This window comes from Phyllostomus discolor, chromosome 3, assembly GCF_004126475.2.
Source record: "Phyllostomus discolor isolate MPI-MPIP mPhyDis1 chromosome 3, mPhyDis1.pri.v3, whole genome shotgun sequence".
Classification (NCBI taxonomy): Eukaryota; Metazoa; Chordata; class Mammalia; order Chiroptera; family Phyllostomidae; genus Phyllostomus; species Phyllostomus discolor.
Window position 1 is genome coordinate 9571198 of NC_040905.2, and position 24638 is coordinate 9595835.

A 24638-nucleotide genomic window follows, 5' to 3' on the forward strand; every position below is an offset into this window, starting at 1 on the left:
TATGTAAAGGTTCGGGGAGCCCACACACTCAAGGTACCGGACTGGTCTGTCGCTGCACCCGCCGCTCCCCACCCCCAACACACACGCCCTGTCCCCGGACACCAGCAGACCTGTTCTTCATCCCTGTGGCTTTGTCATTCCGAGAATGTCGTGTGAGTGGAACCGTGCAGCCTGTAACCTTCGGAGGCTGGCGTTTTATATGAAAGGTGATGATAATAACCTTTAGATCCATCCAGGTTGTCGTGCGGATCAATAAATAGCGCAGTCCTTCTTATTGCTGATGACTTCTTGACTTTACCAATCTCATTAACACGGAGCTCAGGATAGAAATGCAATACGGTGCAGCCCTTTGGCGTGTGTTTCCGTGGCCCTTCCGTGGGCATCGGCTCCACGCCGGCCCCGCGGCGCGGCAGACCACAGTCTGGGGAGGGAGGCTCACACCCAGCACCCTCTGCTGCAGACTGGCTGTGCTCGCCGAACAGGAAACGCTTTCATTAAGTATTTCTTCCCATCGTCTTTTTATGTCTTCACCTCACTTCTAAGGACAGAGTGGCCACTTTTTCTGTTGCCTGCTGCCATTCCAGCCGTGTGTACGGCAGGGTTGTGCCCCCACAGCCCTCCCACCCCCGAGGTGGGTCATCGCCAGAGCAGTGTGGCCTGTGCCTTGCTGGGCCAGGACCCCAGCCTGGAATGCTCTTCTGCATTCCTTCTGCCAGTTTTACTCCGATTCTGCTTTCAGAGCTCATCCTAAGTCCCATCTTTGTTTGTTTGTTTTTATTTGTTTGTTTTTAGAGAGAGGAGGAAGGAGGGAGAGAAACATCAGTGTGTGGTTGCTTTTCGCACGCCCCCTACTGGGGACCTGGCCGGCAACCCAGGCATGTGCCCTGACTGGGAATCGAGCCGGTGACCCTTTGGTTCACAGGTGGGCACTCAGTCCACTGAGCCACACCAGCCAGGGCCTAAGTCCCATCTTTACTGCAGGATTCTCCCCACCATGCTTACATCTAAATTCTTACAGCACTTAATATGGATGCCATACATTTTGAACTTAGCATGCATTCTCTTATAAATTTTCTTTCTTTCTTATGTGTCAGTCCCCAAGTAAATTAAAGGTTCCTTGCAGGTAGAGGCTGTGCTCTATAGCTGCCTTTTAGTTAGGGTTCCTGACACTGATGGAGGAACCTCGGGTGCGATGGGTTCTTAAGAACCGTTGGCGTGCGGTGAGCAGGACGGAGAGGCTCGCGTCGTCCACACACTCGGAGCGGAGCGTTGCTGGTCGGCGCGGACAGCGCCTCTCCCGTCGCTCGTCGCCTGCGATTCTCATTTGTCGCGGTGGAAAACAGCTTTCGAAGGAATTGATCTTTAAAAATTACGTCTACAGTGTATCCCCGCACTCCGTCTTCAATCAAAGTGAAAGACATCAACGCGACGGCCGTGACGCTTTCCTGGCATTTACCGGGCAACTTTGCGAAGATTAAGCTGTTGTGCCAGGTTGAAATCAACAAGATGAATTCAGTGCAAGAACTGGTGAGTGAGATTCTTCTGTAAACCTCCTCGGAGGTTATTTTGGGGTAACGCATTGAGCTTTCCACATGACTAGGTCAATCTATATGCGTAAGCTCTGATGACTGTAGAGATTGACTAGGAACTGAGATATTGCATAGGGATGTAATTGGACAGCACCTTAAAGACAGTCACGGTACTGGCTGCCGCAGAACGTAAGTTTGACTCTCGCTGCTCCGCTTGCTGCCGGGTCTGGCGGTGCACCTGGAGTGTAGCTGGTGCTCCACACGTTTGTGAGTTAACGAGTGGTTCCGCTGCGACCTCTGGCACTAGATAATGGACTCCCTGGCACCGGAAAGAAGATGCGATTTTTAAAACCGCCAAGCGCAGCTCCAGGAGCAAGTTGTAATTGGTTATTATAAGTCAAAACATGACTTTTAATACGTTTTAAATACTCGGGTTGACTTTTATACTGCACCGTCTTGGCATCTGTGGTCAGTCCAAAGTAAATGATGTCATGCTTAAACATTCACTTGGAAGCTTCCTGGCGATTTCTAGACTATCGGTCACCTGGCACAACGTGACCCCCAACGCTCCTTCGTAATAAGTAATCGGGGGCTCGGAGGTTTCCCCGAGACGTGCAGGTCCCCGGAGTTGTCTCCAGTTGTTTCATTTGAGCGTTTGTTAAGTGGTCCGCATGTTTAGCACCGTATCAGAGGCACTAAGCACCGTGTAAGGGCCACGATGACACAGCCGCCATCAGCTCCCAGGTGTCCTCTGAGAGCCCCAGGCCCTCCCCAAGGCTGTCTCAGGTTGTGCCCACATGCGAAGCTTTACTGCATCGCCATCAGCCACTGACTGATGACCAAGTTCATGTCCTCCTCTCTGCGTGCTTGAACTGGCCACTGCCTATTAGATTCAATAGTTGGAATCAACTACATACTATGTACTATGGAATAGGTATCAGAAAGCTACCTCAGCTTTGCTTCCTGCTATTGCCAAGCATCATCATGTCACTGATTAGCATTTACAGAAGAATCACCATAGCACGGGGGTGAACTGACTCTGATCGTACAGAGAGGCAAACTCATGCGGACGTGCAGTCAAATGTGTTCCAAATTTGGGAGGCTTTCTTACTTTATTTTTTTTTAAGATTTTATTTATTTTTTAGAGAGGGAAGGGAGGGAGAAAGAGAGAGAGAGAGAGAGAAACATCAATGTGCAGTTGCTGGGGGCCGTGGCCTGCAACCCAGGCATGTGCCCTGACTGAGAATCGAACCTGCGACGCTTTGGTTCACAGCCCGCGCTCAATCCACTGAGCTATGCCAGCCAGGGCTCTTACTTTAAAAATGTGTGTGTGTGCACGCCTGTTGTCTCCTGCACTCACTTCGTCTTGTTGGCTTCCCGCCAGCGGAACGTCACCATCGCAGGGGCGGACGGCTCGCGGTACCTCGCGGCCGTGGGCAGGCTGCACCCGTACACCGTGTACACCTTCCGGGTGCGCTGTGCCACCGAGCCTTTCTGGAAGTGGAGCCGCTGGAGCGACGAGAAACAGTATCTGACCACGGAAGCCAGTAAGTTAACGCCGTGGTTCGTGGTTAATTATTACTGCGGATCCTGGGATTGGGCAACTGTGTGTTGTTTTTTTTTTAAATGTCACCCAAGTGACTAAACATAGAACACTTAGGTACGCTGTGAAATTGTACAACACACGCTAGCACAGTGTTACACAGACACTTTAAACGATGGTTTCTGATGTCCTGTGAGCGCACGGAGTATGCGGGGCACGTGCTCTGTGGCTGAACCGGCTGCGCTGTCCATGCACCGTGTGGTCAGGTCGATGGTCAAGTGATGCAGCGTAGCCTCAGTAAGATGCTGGGGCAGTTTGCCTCACACTCTTCCCTCCTTGGCCTGGACTTTTCACAATCTATCTAGATTGCCTTTTCATTAAAAACGAGTTTGTTGGAGTTTTTATTTCTGACCTAAGGCTGAGTCACGGACGGGGCTAGGGTCTTGAACTTTGGTCTCCACGGTTTGCCTGGGTCAGAATAGCCATCACATCGGGTCACTGGTTTTCCGAGTGTAATTTCCAAAGACAGGAGGAAGTTTCTGTCCTTGATTAACCAGATGTTGGCTTTAAAACGGAAAATAGAGACAGGTGTGAGTTTCAGTGATGATTCACTAAAACAGCGAGTTCTTTATTTGCACTATGTAACAGAGGGGACATAAAACTTCTGCCACCACATCTGACAGTGAAATAAAAAGTGGTGATGCGAGCTAATCCAGATGTTGTCTCTCCACGCGAAGGCTGGGGGGAGGGGCGGAGCTTTGCAACATGTGTCAGAGTTACCTGGATTATCAGACGTGACTCCAGTGCGTGAGTCCAGAGTCAGAGTGCATTAGTTACTACCTGTTGCTGCATAACCCATTGCCCCAAAACTCAGCGCGTTAAGACAGCAAGCACTTGTGATCTGACAGTGTCCGTGGGGGTCGGAAACCCGGGAGCAGCTTGGCGGCGAGGCTCTGGTCCGGAGTCTCTGCTGAGGCCTGTCGCCATGCATGTGGGGGCTGCAGGCTTGCCCGGGGTGGGGGGGGGGGCGGTCTGCCTCCCCCCAGGTTCCCTCGAGTGGCTGCTGGAGTGTCCTCAGAGCACGGCCGCCAGCTCCTCCCAGACTCGGGGATCCCGGAGAGAACAACAGGGCAGCCCGCCTCGCGCTTTTCATGGCCTGGCCGCAGAAGGAACACCCCTTCCTTCTGCCAGGCCCCGTGGGCCACCCAGGCCACCCTGGCGTGGTGCGGGAGAGGCCACCGGCCGTTCTCAGGCGCCACTGTCTCGATGACTGACATGGCCGACTGACCCAGCACACAATTTCCAGTACTAACTAACTTCGACCTCTCTCCCCTAGTTCCCTCCAAGGGACCAGACACGTGGAGGGAGTGGCGCTCCGACGGGAAAAACCTAATCATATATTGGAAGGTAAATGCCTTAACGTTTGCGTGAGTCGTGAGACGGCTCCGTTTTGGTAGACCGCCTACCTTTCGGAGGGTCCTGGGGTTGTCGAGGGGCCAGGGGTCCGAGACGTGCAGGACTGCCGAGGGTGTGACCTGGCCCCAGGCTCCTCCCGACTGCAGCTGCACCGCGGGCAGCTCAGTGAGCATGGTCCGAAGCCTCCCGCTCTGTGCTCCTGAGGGCCCCGGGGGGTGGTTCACGAACTCAGTCCCTCCGGCTTTAGAAGCGCAGCCAGAAGCTGCAAGTTACAATTCTATTTATGTTGCATATTCCCCCTTGGATGAATAGGAAACCAGCTTCTTATGTAATTTGTTTCCCTTAAATAAATTGTCTTATACGATGCAATGATACTTTCGTGAAATTCCAGATACTACACGAATCACGCTCTATTTTACTGTTTCTCCCTCGCAGAGCAGCCATTTTTGTTGCTGTGGGGTTTTTTTTTATCTGACTGATAAATATTAAAAACACCAACAGTTGTTTTCTGCCTCCGATTTCATAAGGGCAGTCCTAACCAGCTTCCTTTAAATGGTGGGTTTTGTTGTTGAGAGTAAACAATGTTATTTTTTGCAAAACCTGGATGAAAGGACAGCTTTGAGTCAAGCGAAGTCCAAGTGCACGTTCCGTAGACGCTCCCTTGCTTTGAGGTCGTCATCCCGTCCTCCTCCCGATGAGAAATCCCCGCTGCCCTGAGCTGTCCGTCAGATTCCGCAGCAACATAGTAACGATCACACAAACCACTTACATGTGGAAGGAGTTTGGAGCAGTGTTCCAACTAGAGGACTGTTGAACCGGGGATTAAAACTGTTGTAGTGATTCAGAGTCGAACTGCAGTCCCAAGGTTAATTGCTTCTGCCCTGTTTGGGTAGAAGATTAAGTTGTTTTGGACGTGTTGAGGTTTTTAAACGTGTGTCCCTGGGGAACCAGAGCAGAGTCCAGTAGCTGGCGGGGGGGGGCTGAATAAGGGGCGCCTAGGAGCTCAGGAATGAGAGTGGAGCCAGAGACGAGGCTTTGAGGGGCTTGCAGGGTGGAGCAGAAGTGGGGCTGCAGCTGTTCGTGTGGAAAACAAAGGACTAATTAATAAACAGTGATACCGAATAAGCTTCCTGCACTCACAACGGTGACCCTGCTCTGCCCACCCCCGTGTCAGTGGGATCCCTCAGGGGGAGGTGCAGGGGGGAGCAGGCTGGGTGGGCTGTGGGAGGGGGCCGCATAGGCAGGGCCCCCAAAGGAGGAGGAGCCAGCGGGCGCCACCCGGAAGGCCAGAGGGGCCCGTGCACCAGCAGAAAAAACAAATGGTCTGTAATGAGCAGGCACTACTTTAGAACAAGAAGGCAGTAAATGTTAAAAAAAAAAACGATGATGCCATAATTTTTAATGTTTTGTTTCTGTTTATATAGAGCAGTGCTTCTCGTAACCCTTTTTTGTTACGAGGAAGTGGGAGGCTACGTGCGGCTGTTCATTGGCCGCATGTGTATGTTTCTGGGTGCTCGCGGCACGGACCGTTCTTCCCCGGCGTCGCCGCCCCCGAGCTGCCCGGGTCTCGGCGGGTTTCTCGGAGAGTAGGCAGCTGTGCCTCCTCCGGTGGCACCTTTATGACGAGGGCGGTGTCCGCTCTAGACTCGGTGGCCTCGCCTGGTCGCGTAGTCACTTCGCAGGTTTCCGTGACCGGACGTCTCGTATCTTCCCGTCTCTTGCAGCCCTTACCCGTCAGCGAGGCCAATGGGAAGATCCTCTTCTACAACGTGTCCTGCTCGTCAGATGAGAAGACCCAGTCCTTCTCGGAGATCCCCGACCCCCAGCACAAAGCAGAGATGCAGCTCGATAAAAACGACTACATCATCAGCGTGGTGGCGAAAAACTCCGCCGGCGCCTCCCCGCCGTCCAAAATAGCGAGCATGGAGATTCCCAATGGTGAGCGGTTGGGGCAGGAGAAGGGGAGCTCTGGAGGGAGACACTCCGGAGGTGTTGTGTGCTCTCATGCACCTCCTCCACCGCCCTCTCTTCCCCGGGGTGGCGGCTGCTGCTGCTGCTGCTGCTGACACTGAGAGCAGAGCAGGCAGGCGAATGTCAGCTGCACGCTGAGACAGCGGCCGTGGGTCCCCACTGGCATCCCCTGCCCTGGTGGCTGGGGCAGTCGCTGTTCCCCGTCACTGTAACGCGCAGTGTTGAGGGCTGTGGTGGTGCGTGTGACTCTCGGGAAGAAACGATGCGACAGATCCCGTGTTCGCGCACCTCCCCACCCCACGTGAGCCGGCCCCCGGTCAGCGAGGCCGTTGTGCTCCGCCTGTCTGGCAGGAAGGGACACTCGGTTTACGTGGCGGCATTGTGGAAGGGACATTCTTTCAGTAGGGATCCTTTATGGATGAGAGATTCTCCTCAAAGTCCGAGTTAGACTCTCAGTGCAAAGTTGTAGAAAATGGTGTGACTTTAAAATGACCGCCTGCCTGCTTGTCTCTGCATCCTCTGGGTGCCCCGCCAGGAGTCCGTCCGTCTGTCCGTCCGTCTGTCCGTCCGGAACTGCCTTGGCCGCCCCTCGAGCTGTGGGTCTGCAGTGGCTGCCCCGGCCTCTTCGCCCTGATAGCTTCTCCTCTGAGCCCTGCCTCCCCGCCTGGCCACTCTGCCCCGTGGGGGCCCCTCTCCCCCAGCCGCTTCTACGGGACAGACTGGTCCCGGCTTCCCTCTCCCTTTTGGCCATGCCACCCTAGCCCATGCTTGTGCCTTGTCCCCCACTTGGGGCCTCCCTGTCACCTAGGCTGACACCTGAGGTGACCCCACCCCCACGCTGGCCCCCTTCCCACCAGCCTCGGCACCTCCCTCTTCTGTCCCCTGGGCCCTGCTCGGGCTCTTCCCTGTCCCCCACACCTGCCATCCCGTCCCATCCCTCAGCTCTCCTTCCTTCCCAAACCATTCAGGCAGATTCGTCCTCTCCCTGCCCTGTGTCCCGGGTCCCCGCAGCCCGCGGGGGAGGGGGCGGTGGTCTAGCAATGGAGGAAGCCCCCCCACCTGCCTCCTGCCGCGGTGCTCCTGCTCTGCACGCTCTGCCTGGCTGGGGCTGCTGGCAGGGCCCCTGCCGCCACGAGGCTCACACCCCCCGGACAGTGGTGACCAGAGGAGGGATGCAGACCGCCCACCAGCGCTCTGCCCGTCCTCCGGGCCGCCCCGCCCCCTCTGGGGCCCTCACGCCCTGCGCCGGAGCCCTCCTGACCCCAGTAGTCACCACCACCCGATCCCACGCGCTTTCTTACCACGTCCTCTCAGCAGCTGAGTTGATCCGTGGGCACCGGTGGTTGCCATGGTCACAGCAGCACTTCCGAACCTCCCTGAAGGTGTATCTAGCTTGAGCGCTATCTTGAACGTTTCCGTACGGTGACGTAATTCACTGTGTAGCTCTCGCCTGTTTTCACGGGGTGAGCCTTACCTCACCAGTTTTCACATCAAAGTGCCCTCCTCTCCTGGCGCAGACGACCTCAGAACGGAGCAGGCTGTCGGCACGGGACGGGGGATCCTCCTCACGTGGGGCCACGACCCCAACGCCACCTGCGACTACGTGGTGAAGTGGTGCAACGCGTCGCAGGCGGAGCCCTGCCTCATGGACTGGAGGAAGGTGCCCGCCAACAGCACGGAGGCCGTCATCGAATCCGGTGAGTGCCCCTCGGGGCGCTGCCAACGGGCTCTTAAAACGAGCAGCGTGTGGGCTGGCCGGGCTCAGTGGAGCGGCCGTTCTCCCTGACCACGGGGCCAGGTGCCGGCCGGTGTAGCTCTCCCGAAGGTGGTCAGGGCAGTGTGTGCGTGAGGGGGCTCTGACCCCTTGATCCAAGAAACCACGAGAGAGCACCCCAGATTCCCGTGTGAGCACAGTCGCCACGGCATCGCGCACTGCTGTCGTGGTAGAGAGCAGCCACGGCAGCACACGGGAGGGCCAGTCGATGGGGGCACCTCCCTGGACCGGAGGGTGAGGCAGCGCTCGTGTGGAAGGTGGAACCTCGGGGGGCCGTGCTCGGGAGGAAGGCTGCGGGCCAGTGAGCAGCGTGGTCCCCCGCAGAGCGCTGCAGCCTGTGCCGGCCCAGGGCCCGGGGGCGGAGGTCAGGAGAGGCCGTGCACAGAGGCCCTGCACCCACATTGCCGCTTGGCCCGAGGCGGGCGCAGTGGGTGGGGCCAGCTCCCTGGTGGCTGAGGAGCCCTGAGCTCTCTTGGCCAGCCGCCCTTGACCCCACGCAGCCTGAATGCAGCCCCAGGGGCACTTGGCAACCTGCAGACCGAACCAGCCTGGTGCTTCGGAGTTCGGTGCCTCTTCCGACGGCCGCTGCTCCCTCTGAGCGCCGGGCTGCTGTGTCTCTCCCCGCGGGGCTCTGGAGCCGGCGGCCTGTGCTGGTGACGTCCTTCCGCTCCCGTGGCTGTCCCTCCCGTGTCAGTGGGGTTCGGCAGAGCAGGCAGTGTTGGCCTTTTCACTGTCAGGTGGTGAGGATGAGTCCCCGTCGTTAGGTGACCGTGTATGTGGGCCCCGATTATGTGTCTGTTCTGCTTGGAATTCAGCCAGGCTGCTCCCTGCAGAATCAGCCCAGAGAGAGGACAGTTCCCTTGATCCTTTCTCCCCCCCACATACTCTGCGCCTCCCAGCATGCCCAGCTGCACCCCTCCCTGCTCCTCCCTGCACCTGCCCTTGCCTTCCCCCCTCGCCCCCACGGCAGCTCCCGGGGCCTCACACTGGTCTGGTGCTCCCTCTGCACACTCTGGCCCCGCCTCCTCCCTCCCTCCCTCCTTGCTGGGCTGGGAGCACTGTGGGGATGGACTGGGGCGGGGGGCGGCCATGCGGAGCGGAGGGCACTGCCTGAGGTGCAGTGTCTGCGTGGGAGTGGAAGCTGGCAGCCGTGGGGTGAGAAGGGGAGGCAGGTGAGCCCAGGCCCTGCAGCGCTGAGAGAAGTTAGGGAACTCGCCCACGGCCACAGAGCTAGTCAGGGTGTGCCGTCACCAGGCTTCAAAGTGTCAAGAAGCTGGGAGTTTTGTTTTCTGTTTCCTGCCGCTGGAACGGTGTGTGGCTGTGGTAGGCGTTTCTCCTCCTCTTCTCCCACCCAGTCACCTACCCTTCTCTCCTCGTGACCTCAAAACACACGCCCAGTGCTCTGACCCACTCAGGTGCTTCTCTTTTTTTTAGGCTTCAGAATCCTAAACACTATTGGTATACGTAATTGGAACATCAAACTAGGTACACATGTACTAATGTATGTGCAGTTTAAAATCATGACCTTGCACCCTGGCTGGTGTGGCTCAGTGGATTGATCACTGGCCTGCGAACCACAGGGTCGCTGGTTTGATTCCCAGTCAGGGCACGTGCCTGCGTTGTGGGCCAGGTCTCCAGTGGGGGGAGCATGATGTTTCTCTCCGTTTTTCTCCCTCCCTTCCCCTCTCTCTAAAAATATGGAGCGGCGTCCCATACGCCAAAGGTTGCTGGTTGCTGGCTCGATCCCCCGTCGGGGCATATAGAATTGATGTTTCTGTGTCACATCAACGTCTCTCTCCCTCTCCCTCCCTCTCTCTCCACACCCCTCTTCCTCTCTCAAATCGATAAACGTGCTCAGGTGAGGATAAAAAATAAAACTAAAAAGCACAGTTAAAAAGCCGTAACTTCGAGTGTCCTGTTCCTGGAGAACACACTCACGAAGGGGGAGGCGGTAGAGGGCGACCGTCCGGCTGTGGGGCCGCGGCCCCTGGTGTTCTGGGTGCGCAGCAGGCCGGCTGGCGCGCCGCCTATGGGGGAAGAGGGGGACCCCACACACTCAGGGCGAGCCCGAGCCCGCGAACTGGCCCTCTCCCCCAGGCGGAGCCTTCTCCCTGGCCCATGGCTGGCGAGCTCCCGGTCGTCCGTCAGTGTCATTTCTTGGTGGCGTTTTCCCTCCTGGAAGGTGCCACGGCCCACGGCAGGTCCCTCTCGTCTCGCACAGTGTGCTGTGATTCCCCGCTTTGTCTGCCCCCCACCTGTCTCCAGCCCGTCCGGGCCTGTCCCCTGGTCCTGACCCCCTTGGGGTTCCCCGCCTGTCCCTCCTGGCACCGTGCTGCCAGGGGCTCCACAGTGGGGTGGGGGTGCCCTCTCGTGTGGAGTGGACTTGCGGGCCCCGAGTGGGGACGTGGCACGGAGGAACAGACGCTGGGGAACAGCCTGGCTCCTCTCACGCAAAGCATCAGGAGGGAGTGGCGACTGTAGCATCTGCTTGTTGGCACAGGAGGAGAGCCACCATGGTGGCTCCCGCACCCGGAACTGACGCTGGTGGGGGGGGGGGCTTTTCAGAGCTCGGTGACACAGCCCTCGGCCTGGGCCAGGACCAGGACAGAGGCGTCATTGAAGGAACAAAATCAAGGCCTCAGTCACCGCTCCTCCCCTCTTCAAGGCGACACCATGTTATGACGCTAAACTTTTCATTACAGTAAAACATGAATTTGGTTTCATCAGTTTTCCACTGAGACTATTTACCAGTTTTGAAAATACAGGTGTGTTTTTAGAGGAAAGTGTCTGTGTAAAATCAGCTTCGACCGTTTCTGAGTCCGCGACTCTAAAGTCGATGTTTCTGACGTAGATATGCATGGTCGTGTGCGCTTACCACAGCTTACTGATTGTGTCCCTCCTACAGATCAGTTTCGGCCAGGGGTGAGATACCATTTCTTCCTGTACGGGTGCAGAAATCAAGGATATCAACTGTTACGTTCTGTGATCGGATACATAGAGGAACTGGGTAAGTTCCGTGGATAAGTTTCCCTAGAAACTTCAGGGTAACCGGAGAAATTATAAATTGACAGCGTTGGATTCTAAGAATAGATTAAATTGGGATATTCAGTCCAAGGAAGGAAAAATAATTTGTATGATAAATTTAAAATTATTTGATTACTTACTCTTCGTTCGTTCAGTGTTTATATTTCACAAACATATGGTCATTGACAAAATCTCGATTTGGATGTCAGAAGTACTGCATTTGCACTTACTCCAGCCTATCCATAAAAAAGGGAAGTACAGATGAGCAGCCGCTTAAAGATTTCGCGTAGGTTGCTTCCCTGGATGGTGAGCTCTGCCTCTGTGTGTCTGGCGACTAGCTTTGCAGCAAGAGAGTGCATGGCCGTATCTGGGCAGGTTTGTGGTGGAGTGAATGGAAAATAAAGCTGCAACTCCCAGCGTAGGTGTGTCTCCCGAGGCTGGGCCCCTCACCAGCCCTGGGCGTCTCGCTCTGGGTCGGCGCACTCCCCCTCACTGTGGGCTTTTCCCCCTGCAGCTCCGATCGTCGCTCCAAATTTTACCGTGGAGGACACCTCCGCAGACTCGATCCTGGTGAAGTGGGAAGACATCCCTGTGGAGGAGCTCAGGGGCTTCCTAAGAGGCTACTTGTTTTACTTTGAAAAGGGAGAGAGAGACACGTCTAAGATGCGGGGTTTGGAATCAGGTAAGTGACTGACTCAGAGGTTCTCGATGAATCCACTCCCCAGCCCTGAAAAAAAACAAAGGGCTGCTCGTGGCTTTAATACTGGTTTCCAGAACTGTCTGGAAAAGAAGGAAATGAAAGCGTAGTCATTTTATGAATACGAGCATTTTAAGGTTTTAAGTCCACGGTCAATGGAGGGCAGTTGCTCAGAAGTCACGTGAACTGTTTATTCTGAAGCCTCTGACTCGAAGCTCACGGCACAGGGACCCCCTCTTATATAAGAGTCTGGCGTGAACCGTAGCGCAGCATCTCAGGAAGGTCGCTTCAGAAACAAAGTCTCCCCGGACTTTCCGTAACGGAGGAGAAAAGCTCAGGGGCCTGGAGAATGGCCCCGGAGCCTCCCCTGTTGCCTGGCAACTGCCACCCGCGTAGTCAGCCACGGCCTTAAGGAGCCGAGAAACTTAATTGGCTCAACTGGGGACGAGTGGGTCCCCTAGATCTTAGCAAGTACAGCCGGGTCTCGACTGGTACGTGGATGCCCGGAGTCTTGAGAGAGTTCTCCAGTTCTCGGAGACACAGAAATGTGTGTGCAGACCTGTGGCTCTTCCCTAAGTTCTATTTCTGTCGGAGTCAGATGCTTCTTACCCGTGGCCACATAAACACCAGCGAATCACCTTATCTATCAGTTTGAGAGCGTTCAGTTCCCTTGACCACCCCCCCTCGGAACAAAACTGCTGTGATGATGAAACACCAGTCTGATGGGCAGAGAGCGCGTCCCTGCGTGGGGAGGCTGAGGGGCACCAGCTCAGCCCCTTTCCAAACGTGGCCGCTTTACCCATGCGCCCCCCCCACCCCAGATCTATGCGTCTGCATTTACTAAACCTTCCCCATGGCCTGGGGAGGAGTGAAGCCCTACAGATCCAACCCCACAGCCACCCAGAGCCTGGTGTCATTGTCCTCAAATGCTCGGGAATGTTGCACTTGAACCAGTTAAAATTCTAGCACCTAGACTTCCAGTGAGACAAGGTGGATAGGTCACTAAAATTGGAGTTTAGAAAAAAACACAAAAAATGCCGAAAGCCCCGTGAGACAAGGTCCTGATATCCTGTTGCATGTTAGTTGGAGACGCCCAGGTTCAGGGAGGTTGAAATAGAGGGCCCAGATCACCTGGCTCCCCACTGGCAGAGCTGGCACTGACCGGCCCTGCGGGCCTCAGGGGCGTGCATGGGGTGGCAGCTGCGTGTGCTCACACGCTGAAATCTCTGAGGCCACCGGTAACGACGATGCTCCCCCCTTTAAAACCAGGCCGCCCCGACGTGAAAGTTAAGAACATCACCGACACATCCCAGAAGACCCTGAGAATCGCCGACCTTCAGGGCCGGACGAGCTACCACCTGGTCCTGCGTGCCTACACGAGCGGGGGCCTGGGCCCGGGGAAGAGCATGTTCGTGGTGACCAAGGAGAACTGTGAGTTCGCTCCCTGGAGACGCACCCCGCGCTGAGGCGCACGGTGTTTGCGGCAACTTCTGTTTGCGCGGGCATCCCCTCTTCTAAATTTCACGTTTTGTTGCGTTTCTACAGTGCGTATAAGGTGGTGTTAAAGGGCCGTGTATTCTTGTTGTTCAAGGCTATTTCCTAATGGGTCCCTGAGAAATGAACGCATTAAGCACACATCTGAAGTCTGGAGATCTAGATTCATGTTGAATGTACATTCAGGGTCACCCAGTTTAAATTTTTTTTTGCCCTAACTATTCCGTGGCATTTAACATATCCAGGGAAGAGTAAAAGAAATATTCTAAAAAAAAAAAAGTGTTGAGCACAACTTACAAACTTGAGACGGAAAGTCGAGAAGAGCGATGAGCTTGCCTCTCCCGTCAGCAGCCAGGAACCTCAGTGCGTCACCTCGTGGCCGGAGCTCGCACCCACCCTCGCACAAATGACCGAGACAATGGGGTTCCTGACCGGGGGTGACATTGCCCCCTTTCGGGTGCTCGGCAATGTTGGGTGACCCCTGGGTTGTCGTAACTGGCAGGTGCTGCTGGGATGGAGTGGTTAGGACCCCAGGGTGCTGCCCGACCTCCCACAGTGTGCACGACACCTCCCCCAACACCTCCCCCGACACCCACGGGCCCTGCAGAGCCATCTGGCCCGCAGGGTCAGAGCCCGAGAGACCTGCTCTGGCGGCTTTCAGTGCTTGTGCGAACTTTTTGAAACCCTCGAAGGTTTCGTTTTAATAGTGTTTCAGTGCCCCAGACCAGTTAGGACTTTTTTCTTCTCACCTGCCCACTGAAATAATTGTCCAGTACCTGCCCGTGCTGCCCTCTGTGCTGACAGTGGTGGTTTCACCTCGGCGCCGTTCTCGTTGCAGCCGTGGGGCTCATCATCGCCATCCTTATCCCCGTGGCAGTGGCTGTCCTGGTCGGCGTGGTGACGAGCATCCTTTGTTACCGGAAACGGGAATGGTAATGGTGCCTGCCTTTACTCTTGCTGTGTTTCGTTTGTTCGGGAATGGTTACTTAGTTTATGTTTGACAACTAAGTACATTTTTTTTTTTGGTTGAAGCTAGTTAGTGAAAACTAGCTTTAATGGTAGGTAAGAAGATTGCATATTATTTAAAGGTTTAAAAATTAATAAAGGAGAAGTATCAATGTTTTTCTTACTCTATTTCCTAATCATTTAAAGTAATAGCATTTGTACTTAAAAAGTATTGGCAGGCTTAAACACGGCCACAGCTGTATGCAGGATTAAATGTAGTTTAATAATTAAAGTGCCACTTCTCTTGGCGCCCTGTTTAGAGTCTGGTCATTTATTAATTCAGTCAGCAGAGATGAGGGGCCCTTCTCAGGGGAAGGGGGCATCTACAGTGGTGACTAAGGGAGCCTGGTCCGTAGCGGCTCACAGCGCAGCGGGCAGCTGGGCCGTAAGCCCACAACCGCCCGGTAGGCATGTGCGTGCACAGCGGGCAGGGCCCCGGGCACCGTGAGCAGTGGGGGCAGCCCGAGAGGCCTCCCTGGGGCAGTTCCGTCCAGCAGGGTCCCAAGGGATAAGGAGAGGGCAGAGAAAGTTCCAGGCAGAGAAGAAGGCGACTTTTGTGAGGACCCAGAAATTGGAAAGAGGTTGATCTTCCGGAGGAAGTGGGAAGCACTGTGTGTCCGAGCGAGGGTCGAGGGTCAGCCGGAGGGAGGGCCCCGGGGTCTGTTGGCAGGGTCCGCCGTGGGCGGGGCTGGAGCACAGGGCCGTGTTCATGCAGACAGTCCTCCCAGCCTCGAATATAGCACCGTTTATGACAAAGATGAGGACGTGTTCTCAAGATCCGGCTTATCCATCAACACAGTAATGATTGAGAACTGCAGAATCCCCTGTCCCGGTAACCATATTCTCATTACCCAAAGTCACAGGTTAAAACTGATTTTAGCATAAAAAAAATATATATATATATATATATATATATATATAAGTTAGGAGGGAGTTTGACGTTAGAGCATTTCAGACCTACATTATTAACAAAGCTTTTTTCCCGCGGGAATTTCGAATAACGCTCTTCTGAGTGGCTGTAAGGGTGGCGCGGCACGGAGCAAGTCTCGTTTTAGTTTGTGTTTCGGTTTTGCTGAAGACACACAGCCTTTCTTCTTCTGACAGCCCGGCGCCCGCTGTGAGCAGCGGAGAACCGCCTCACGCAGACACGCCCCTCGGCCCCCCGCCAGGCTTCTGCGGTGTGCGAGCAGGGCCTGTGTTTCATTTTTAACCTGACAGGACAGCCCCCGTCCTAATTCTCACCTTCCATTTATATAAGATCCACGAGACGTTGTAGCCCTGGAAGTGAGAGCAGTGTTTATAGTTTCAAAATTGGAACCCTTCAGCACGTTGTGTAGAACGTCCTAGTTAACAACCACACTAAAACTGACCTTGCATTTTTCTCTGACGCTCAGAAACTTCAGCATTCTTGTGAAATGTCAAAGCAAGCCTCGTGGTTTATTGACTATTTGTTGTCTACCTGCTAGTCTTATCAGTATTAAATGTACGTCATTATTCTTTATTCAAAGGATAAAAGAAACCTTCTACCCTGATATTCCAAACCCAGAAAATTGTAAAGCATTACAGTTTCAGAAGGGCATCTGTGAGGTAAGCCTTTCTTTTGTTTCCATTTATCTTCGAAGTACTGGCTTTCCTTTTCCTTTTCCTTTTTTTTTTTTTTTGTCTTCTGTGAAAAGTTTTTAACATGCAAATGTTACCCGTGTTGAAAAAATAAAAGTGCTCTAACATCTAAATTTCTAGCATGCTCTTTTCCCCACTCCTATTCATAGCAAGGATAATATTGACGTGTAAGGGGGAAAAAAGTAGTTTTGCTCGAGTATGCCCTGCAGAACAGCGAGACAAATGTTCACACGCAGACAGGAAAGAATAGATAGAATGACGCCCCCTGGTGTAGGAGGGGCGTCACGGCGGCTTTGGTGCGCTCTCTAATCTCTTGTGTTCAAACTGATTTACTTCCAGGGAAACAGTGGTCTTAAGACGCTGGAAATGAATCCTTGCACCCCAAATAACGTGGAGGTGCTGGAGACGCGCACGGCGGTGCCTAAGATAGAAGACACGGAGATCGTTTCTCCCGTCGCCGAGCGCCCAGAGGAGAGCAGCCCCGAGGCGGACCCCGAGAGCCAGGTGGTGGTGTCCTACTGCCCGCCCGTCGTCGAGGAGGAGGTGCCGAACCCCGGGGCGGACGAAGGCGGGGGCGCGTCGCAGGTCATCTACATCGACGTGCAGTCCATGTACCAGCCCCAGGCGAGGCCGGAGGAAGAGCTGGAGACCGACCCCGCGGCGGGGGCGGGGGCGGCCGCGGGCTACAAGCCCCAGATGCACCTGCCTGTCACTCCGGCCGCGGAGGACGCGGCCGCGGAGGACGGCGCGGACAAGAGCGCGGGCTACCGGCCGCAGGCCAGCGTGCGCGCGTGGAACCTGGCGTCTCCAGACTCGCCCCGGTCCACGGACAGCAACAGCGAGGCCGTGTCCTTCGGCAGCCCGTGCTCCATCAACTCCCGGCAGTTCCTGATCCCCCCCAAGGACGAGGACTCCCCGAAGTCCGGCGGGGGCGGGTGGTCCTTCACAAACTTCTTTCAGAACAAGCCCAACGATTAGCGGCGTCCCTTCCGTCCGCCGTCTCAGTAAGCCGTTGTTGCCGTTGCCGCCGGCGCTGCCGCGTGGGCGGGCGCCGGGCGTCCTGGGGGGGCGGGGGGTGGGATCCTGTGACGCGCGGTTGGTGCGGTGGACTCCACCGTGTGCGGGTTACACCCAGGGTGTTCCTGTGCTTTGTCGCGTGGCCCAGAAGCCGAACTACGGTGACGCAGACACCAGTCCACGTAACTCAAGACTTGGAGCTTTCTGTCATTCGAGCCAAAGAATTCCCACGCCCTCCGCCTCCAAGAAGCACTTCGGGCCCTGACACCGTCTGGCCCACACGTGCAGATTCGTGCGGATTCGCAGCCGCAGCCTCCATTCCGTGGGCATGGTTTTCTCCCGTGCGCGCACTTTGCAAGCGGATTGGCAGGCGCGGGCGAGAAACGTCGGCGCAGTGGGCGGCAAGGGCCTGCCTGAGGTTGCTCCTCTCTGGATGAAAACCAAGCACAGATCTGAAACCTTGTAGCGTCCTTCTCCTCTCTGCAGCATTGGCAACAATTGATACGGTGTTTGGTGTAGCGACAGCTCCTTGCCGTTCTGTTTGCTGGCATGCGCCGACTTCTGTGCCTACTGTACAGTGGTGGTCAGGTGGTCCGTCTTCTCAGGGGTACAAACTCGGAAAACGAGCGTGGCTCTGGGCGCCCCCTCCCCCCAATCGCGCTGTCCGCCCTCCGTCGGTCTCCCAGACCTCGCCGTTCCTTTTGTAACTCCCACGCGCGCTTTCCGGATCGCAGGTGACTGCCCTAATAGTTCAAACTTAAATTCCTGAGACTACAGAGCTAGGGTGTTGCTTTTTTTTTTTTTAATTTGGGTCTTTTGTTGTTCCACAGTGTCAGCTACATAAACATGTGAGCAAAATCAATATCGCTCATAAACATTCAGTTCCAGTGACTTACTGTTTGAGACGACTAAGCAATATCGGGCGGCCTCCGCTGTCTGCGTAGTTCTGACTGGCTTCCCTTCCTCCTGGGACAACCACGCCCCGGAGCCGGCTCCCCCCGGGGGGGCAGGGACGCCTCATGGCAGGTGTCCCTCCTGGACCGTGCCTCTTGGCCGCTCCTCCCTCTCACATGATCATCAGTCCAGACGATTCGGTCCAGACCTCAGCTATTTTTTTTTTTAAATATAAACTAGAAAGAAAAATGCTTCTTACAGGAACAGTTACTCAAGGGCTATTTTGCATGAGATGTCTGAGAGCCCCCCATTCGAATGGACGGGCAGACCTCCGTCACAGTGGCTCCGTAGACCGTCCAGAGTCCGGTGTCTTCCCAGCATCCTCGGCTGCCCTTGGGGTTCTCGGGTGATGTCTGGACGGGACGTGGTCCTTAGAAAGGCAGGCGGAAAGTGTGTCTGACAGTGTGCCTGCCCTCAGGTCGTCTATGCTCTGTCTCTGGATACTTGAGGGAAGAGTCCTTACAATTTTGAAATAGCTGAGTAAGTCTAGATATGCCTGTTCTTTCTCTTTTTCTTTTTAAATTGCCCGAGGTTCTGTAATGTATCTGTATATAACGGATCAGTTCCCCTCCCCCCACTTGATAATGCACCTGTCTTTATAAAAACCACGTCGTGGAAAAAAGCCACAGGGTGACAAAGGACAAAGTCTGTATAGGTACTCTGTTAGGAATCCTGATTTTTCACTGCTAGGAGTCAGCTAAATTCCTGAGCTTCGTGACATACGGGCATGTAAAATGAAAAAGAATTAATTATCTACCCACACAGTATATTAAAACCACGTCATAGCTCATAGAGATTTTCAACAATGAAACAGGCATCAAACCAGAGCCCCCTCCCACCCCAGCGGAGTTTGCTCCCTCATCTTACCTCTCCCCTTGGGCTCCCACCTGTGGCTGTCACCACCGGAGACCCGGAGACCTGGGGCTGCCTCCTGTCCCTGTTGGAGCTGGTCATCAGGATACCTCTCATCTCCAGCTCGTGCCTCAGGCGCCATCGAAACAAATAGGTTCGTCTCTCGAAGACAGGTTGAGAGCTGGCGAAGGCGGGAGTTCATGGGTCCAAGCGCCACTGAACTGTGGTCGTGGGAAAGGCCAGAAGTGACTGCGTGGTCTCTGTCCTTGGCGTTGGCACGCTCAGCTCTGACCCTCTGCATCCAGCGCCCTTCCGCGTAATGGTCCATTTGTCTGGCTCATGGTGCCCTCCCTTCGGCCCTTGAGCCCTTCCTCCCTGCCCAAGAATTATGCCCACTGTGTGTGCTGCCCAGTGGTACGCACAGAACACATTTTCACGCCTCTCACGGCCAGCGCCACGTCAGGCCTCCCTTGTGAGGAGGGCAGGTCCTGGCGGCCCCTACACCTGTTTCTCTCCTGAGTGGCCCTCTGAAACAGACACTGCCGGATACGCAAGTATCGGAGAAGACTCGGGTAGGCTTTGACACCAGGTAGACCTTTCATGTTATGTGTTGCATGGTGTGGGCCCGTGTGCAGCCAGAGCCTTCGGCGCGTGGAGCCTGGGTTTGAGGCCGAGGCCCTGAGGCCCGGGCAGCAGATCTGGTGTGTCTCGGGGCTCGGGGTGGAGGGGCTGTGTTCCTGCAGCTCTGACCCAGAAGCAGCTGTTCACGGCAAGTCCCAGGGCGGGAGCACCAGCCTCGCAGTCCCACCAGCCTCACCGTCACGGCGCGTGGGTCTCAGGGGTGGCACTGAGAACAGCGCACCCTAAACACCGTGGCCAAAGTCACGTTCTCAGCACTTCCGTGCACCTTGTGTTCTTGTGGGTGATGAGTCCCACAGCTTCTTAGTCATCTTCATAACACCCACACGTAAAAAGGGTCGCTGTCCTTTCTGGATTTGAACGGATGTAGTTTAGTAAAGGGGACTGAGGCCTATTTTCTCCCAGAAGAAATGTGAAGTCGATTGTAGGGTGTTTGGAAATTCAAGGACTCCCTAACATGTCCATATGCAGAAAATGTTATCTCAAAATCTTCTAGTGCTCCAGCACATAATTGGAGAAGACTTTTTGCTTGTTTCTTTAACGCAATTTTTGCTGTTTTCTGTTAAAATCTGTGTATCCTTTGTGAAACCTGTTTTAGTTTGGAAGGGTAAAATTGGGCATCTCAAGAGTAACGTGGTGGGGTCATCGGCTGATTCCGAAGCTGAGGCACATCGTGCAGGTTCCGTGCATAGTTTTTTTTGTCAGCCGAGCCCCATCCCTGACGGTGCGCGTTCAGCTGAGTTTTCCCGAGGGTCGTGCCCGTCGGGATGGAACCCGTGCAGGCCCGAGACCGTTGGCCGGGAGACTGGGCGCCCTAGAAGTGGCCCCGCGGGCCGAGGAACCACCTGGGAAAGGCTTATGCGAAAGCATCACTGGGCATCGCATTTCCCCCGATTTTAAGTGCTCATTGTCCCTTTGTATTGGGTGGGCGTGCAACTGGGGACGTGCCTGTGCCCAGCAGCCTGTGTCCCAGTGAACCAGCAGCAGCACACAGCTGCGCGAGCTCCGTTGATGTCTGGAAGCACGCACTCTTTTCTCGGCGGCATCTCTCTCAAACTGCTCCTTCCTGTGGAGACAGAGCTTCGTGGTCCCATGCCCACCGTTTATGTTCAACAGAGCCTTTCCACACAAGAAAAGGATTTGTGGCCACACACCTTTTAGACATGACCTCAGAATATCATTGGAAATGACCTGGTTTGGTTTCGGTCTCCTTCTGTCTTCATGGACTCTATACCGGGGCCGTCGTCCATGCCGGTCTGGAGGGTGACGGGCAGCATCCAGTCCACGCGTCAGGCTTTATGGTGGGGGGGCAGCATTTGAGGGGGTGCGATCTGATCGAGAACATATCCAAATCCGTGCAATTGCTGAGTTACGCCAGGGTTATTTGTAACCACAAATATTCGTGCTTGCGCACCCCTCCCTTAAGAATGTTAATATTTTGGATTCCAAGTGTCCTGGTTGCACAGTTTACCTATGCAAGACACATGCTAACTGCGCAAGGCTTCCGTGAAAATTCAAAGTAGAATTTTGAGAAGAAAACCCTCTGGATGCTTTTGTGTGTAAGTGCCTAGCTGAAGAACCGTAGAAACAAAAAATTCAGAACCTCTTAAGTAATAACCAATTAAGTGTTAACCAGATACAAACCAGTAGCGATTTACATTACTTTTTGGTTGCAATAACGCACCCCCAAAACTAAGAGATGTGAATGGGTAAAAAACTAATAATCTAATTGAAAAGGAAGTTGATTATGTGATATTTGCATATCTCTGCCAAGATTGCCTTTGCAGTAGCCAGTCAGAACTTCTAAAAACAGAGCGATAGCAGCATAGACCCCACGCAGCACTTAAGCCAGAAATACTCTGTGCCCGATTGGATGGCTCACTGAAGAGTACTGAGTCCCCTGATACACACTGAAAACGTGCTTCCCTCTAGAGTTATCCACTTCAAATGAGTAACTTTCAATTTCTGAACTTACTGTTTTCTCTAAGCATTCCTGTGGCGTATCATAAAACATCGGAAGATTTCCTGGTGGTAACACCGTTATTACTAAAACATGGGCAAGTTAGCTGTTGGGTTTGACGTTGGTGTTTTTGCATTTTGATCAAAGGAAACAATACCGAACAATCCTTTTCATGTATTTTTTTTCAAATATTGTGCCCCCCACTTGATTCCAAATACTTCTCCCCATTATTTATGATATATCCTCCCATTTCATTTTTGTCTTCCAACATCATGTTTAGGGAAAGTATGGACACGGCCTTTAAAAACAAAAAAAAACCATTTCAGTTCAGTATTGCTTGAAAAGCCCAGCCTGGAAAGAAAGACATCCTGAAGTCGAGATGGTGCCACCTGAAGGAAGTATGTCCATAGGTCAGATCATTTTGAAACATGTAACTTTTTTTTAGTAGGAATGTATTACTTTTTAGCTGGCCATAAGTTCTTCCAATGCTAGGAAATCACATTTTTTACTTTCAAAATCGCATTATAGTGAATTCCTGTTTACAAAATACACATACTGTGAACAGATACAAGTTTTTGTTTTTTTATGAGGTTGTTTGTAGAATGTTTTCTTTTTTTTTCAAAAGGGATGGTATATGTTGAATATTTTCAATTTTTTAAAATAAGTACTAGCAACTGTTTACTAGTGTTTTTGTTCGGTCAGGCGTGTGCAAATGTAGCTGAAAGACAGGGAGAAACTACAGACCTAAAACTGCCCCCTTTCTCATTTCTTGCAACGTTACCGCTGCAGACCTCGTGTTTGACCCGAGGGATCAGTCGTGATGTTCTGTATCTAAAGATCATGCTTAGTCATATAAGGAAACATGTAAACACATATATAGGAAGCAAACCATCATAGGTTGTAGAGTATTTGTGTGATTCAGTCTGATTCGCAGAAATCTTGAGTTTAATATATGGAATAAAACAACTCAATTTACACAGATGACAAGTATTTTCTGCCTGGTGAAAATTTGGAGAGTATGTTGCATTAGAATGGAAAATTTGGTCATTTTATATCATTGTATAATTTCAGAATTTAATTTCAGTATCTTTTGGAAAACATGTTTATAGCGAGAACATAGAGTATAAATAACCTATCACTAAGAGACCTTAAGTGTAAAACTAGTATGCTTGGCTGTTAACTCCTAAAGATGTTACTTATGTCTGTTTTTAAAACATGCATGTATTTAACAGTTTTATTGTAGTATTGTCATGGAAAAAAATAAATATATTTTCTTACAACTTACACTGATAAACACGGGCGTTGTTGTTTGTTTTTTTCTTTCCAGTGTTAGCACTCAGAAAAAGGGGCTTCTGCTTTGTTAATACTTTTGGTCCCATCACACAAGAGCGGCAGTGGCCAGACACGTAAAATTAAACTAAGTTTTTAATGCTTTTACTGCTATGCCCTTGGCATGACCTTTCATATGTTCCCTTGAATCTCTCTCCTAGTTACCAGGGAAGTTAGCACAAAAATAATCAAAGAGTGGGAATGTAACTTTTTTTTTTAAGATTTTATTTATTTTTAGAGAGGGAAGGGAGGGAGAAAGAGAGAGAGAGAGAAACATCAATGTGCGGTTGCTGGGGGTCATGGCCTGCAACCCCGGCATGTGCCCTGACTGGGAATCAAACCTGCGACACTTTGGTTCCCAGCTCGTGCTCAATCCACTGAGCTACGCCAGCCAGGGCTGGAATGTAACTTTATAAAATAAATACTGGTCCTTCAACCACTGCTTTTCATTTATTTCCCATGAAGATAACAACATTTCTGGAGACTCGAGGAATGTATCAAAAGTTCATTGCAAGTTGTTGAACTTGGAAATACAGTCATTCAGCAAAACCTCAAAAAGTGTTCAAGTATGAATTGGCCTTAACTAGAAATTATTTAAGATAAGGGGAGGAATTCAGTGTTCGTATGTGGCTTCCTTGGAGGAACAGCTGAACTCTGAGTGGACCTGGACGTAACCCGAAGAACCTGTAGACGGATTTCAAACTCACTGTGGCGCATGCTCACATGCTCACATGAGTGCTGCTGTAAGCACTAGCAGCACTCATGCTTATGGTCTGCCCTTCAGGGAGGTCTCGCTGCATCACTTGTCTCCCGGATGGCGAATTCCTGAGCCAAAATAGCACCATCAACAACTCCAAGAGGAATGAAGTCACAATGCATTCCAGGGGAAAGAGAATTAGTGATGTATGAATCATCCTCTTAATGTATGTATGGTATGCTACAGGGCACCAAAAGGTTAGCTTACAAACTCAAGTTCTGTACAAAGGAGCTGTGTGAGAATTCACTTTGGATGGCCTGACAATTGGATCCACTACCCCTTCCCCGGGAGAGACAGTGAAATTGAATTAAAAGTACAGAGAAGTTGAAGCAACCAGAGACGTCTTGAACTGATTGGGGATTAAACTGGAGCTAATTTTATCCCAGAGTGATTAGTGTCAGATTAAAGAGACAAGAAAAGCTTTTGAGGATGACGGATCATCAAAACCGTTGAGCGGGGATCACATCACCTGGAGCGCAGACCCAGCCGCCCACCTGTCACCTGCCTCCCAACCCGACAGGTGAGGAAGAATGTCAGGTCTCAGCTTAGACCTAGTCTCTCCCCTCAAGCCCCCAGCCAGCGTCCTCACTGGTGCAGGAGGGTCTCCAGCCCAGGCCAAGGCTCCGAGAGCTGGACCAGTCTGTCCCCGCCCCCTTCAGTGAATGCTGCTCACACAGCCCTCGCTCCCACGTGCCTCCGGGCGAGCGGGGGGGCGGGGGGGGGGGGCCTTGAAGAGGCAGCGCAGTAACGACTGGGCCCTCCAGGTCCCGAACTGCCCGGCTGCAAGCGCGGACGACCTGCACAGCTCAGAAATGGACCTGAAGTCCGATTTTCTCAACGACCACGGCGGGTGGGGGGGTGGGGAGCTCCTGTCTGTTCCCACAGGGGCGAACACAGGTTTCAGGGCCAAGGTCACGCCTCTCACTGCCTGGGTGGCCAGAGAGAAGACCCTGGAGCTCTGGTTCTCCTCCGCTCCGAGCAGTGAGGTCCTGACAACCTCCTTTGCCTGAGCGGTGAGGGTTCCGGGTAGTGTAAGCGTCGCCCCCTAGACAAACCT

The 24638-nt window shown here is 53.3% G+C and overlaps 1 protein-coding gene across 1 annotated transcript in view; it reads left to right on the plus strand.

Moving 5' to 3' along the window:
• LIFR (LIF receptor subunit alpha) overlaps nucleotides 1–21886 on the plus strand; it is a 68134-nt gene extending 46248 nt beyond the window's left edge. Inside the window, exons 10-20 of the mRNA XM_028525260.2 lie at nucleotides 1382–1527; nucleotides 2914–3076; nucleotides 4409–4479; nucleotides 6213–6426; nucleotides 7977–8156; nucleotides 11139–11240; nucleotides 11772–11939; nucleotides 13224–13385; nucleotides 14287–14380; nucleotides 15962–16040; nucleotides 16413–21886. Of these exons, the coding sequence (XP_028381061.1) occupies nucleotides 1382–1527; nucleotides 2914–3076; nucleotides 4409–4479; nucleotides 6213–6426; nucleotides 7977–8156; nucleotides 11139–11240; nucleotides 11772–11939; nucleotides 13224–13385; nucleotides 14287–14380; nucleotides 15962–16040; nucleotides 16413–17051 (2018 nt within the window). The 3' untranslated portion in view covers nucleotides 17052–21886. The remainder of the gene's footprint in view (nucleotides 1–1381; nucleotides 1528–2913; nucleotides 3077–4408; nucleotides 4480–6212; nucleotides 6427–7976; nucleotides 8157–11138; nucleotides 11241–11771; nucleotides 11940–13223; nucleotides 13386–14286; nucleotides 14381–15961; nucleotides 16041–16412) is intronic.
• The last annotated feature ends 2752 nt before the right edge of the window (nucleotides 21887–24638 follow it).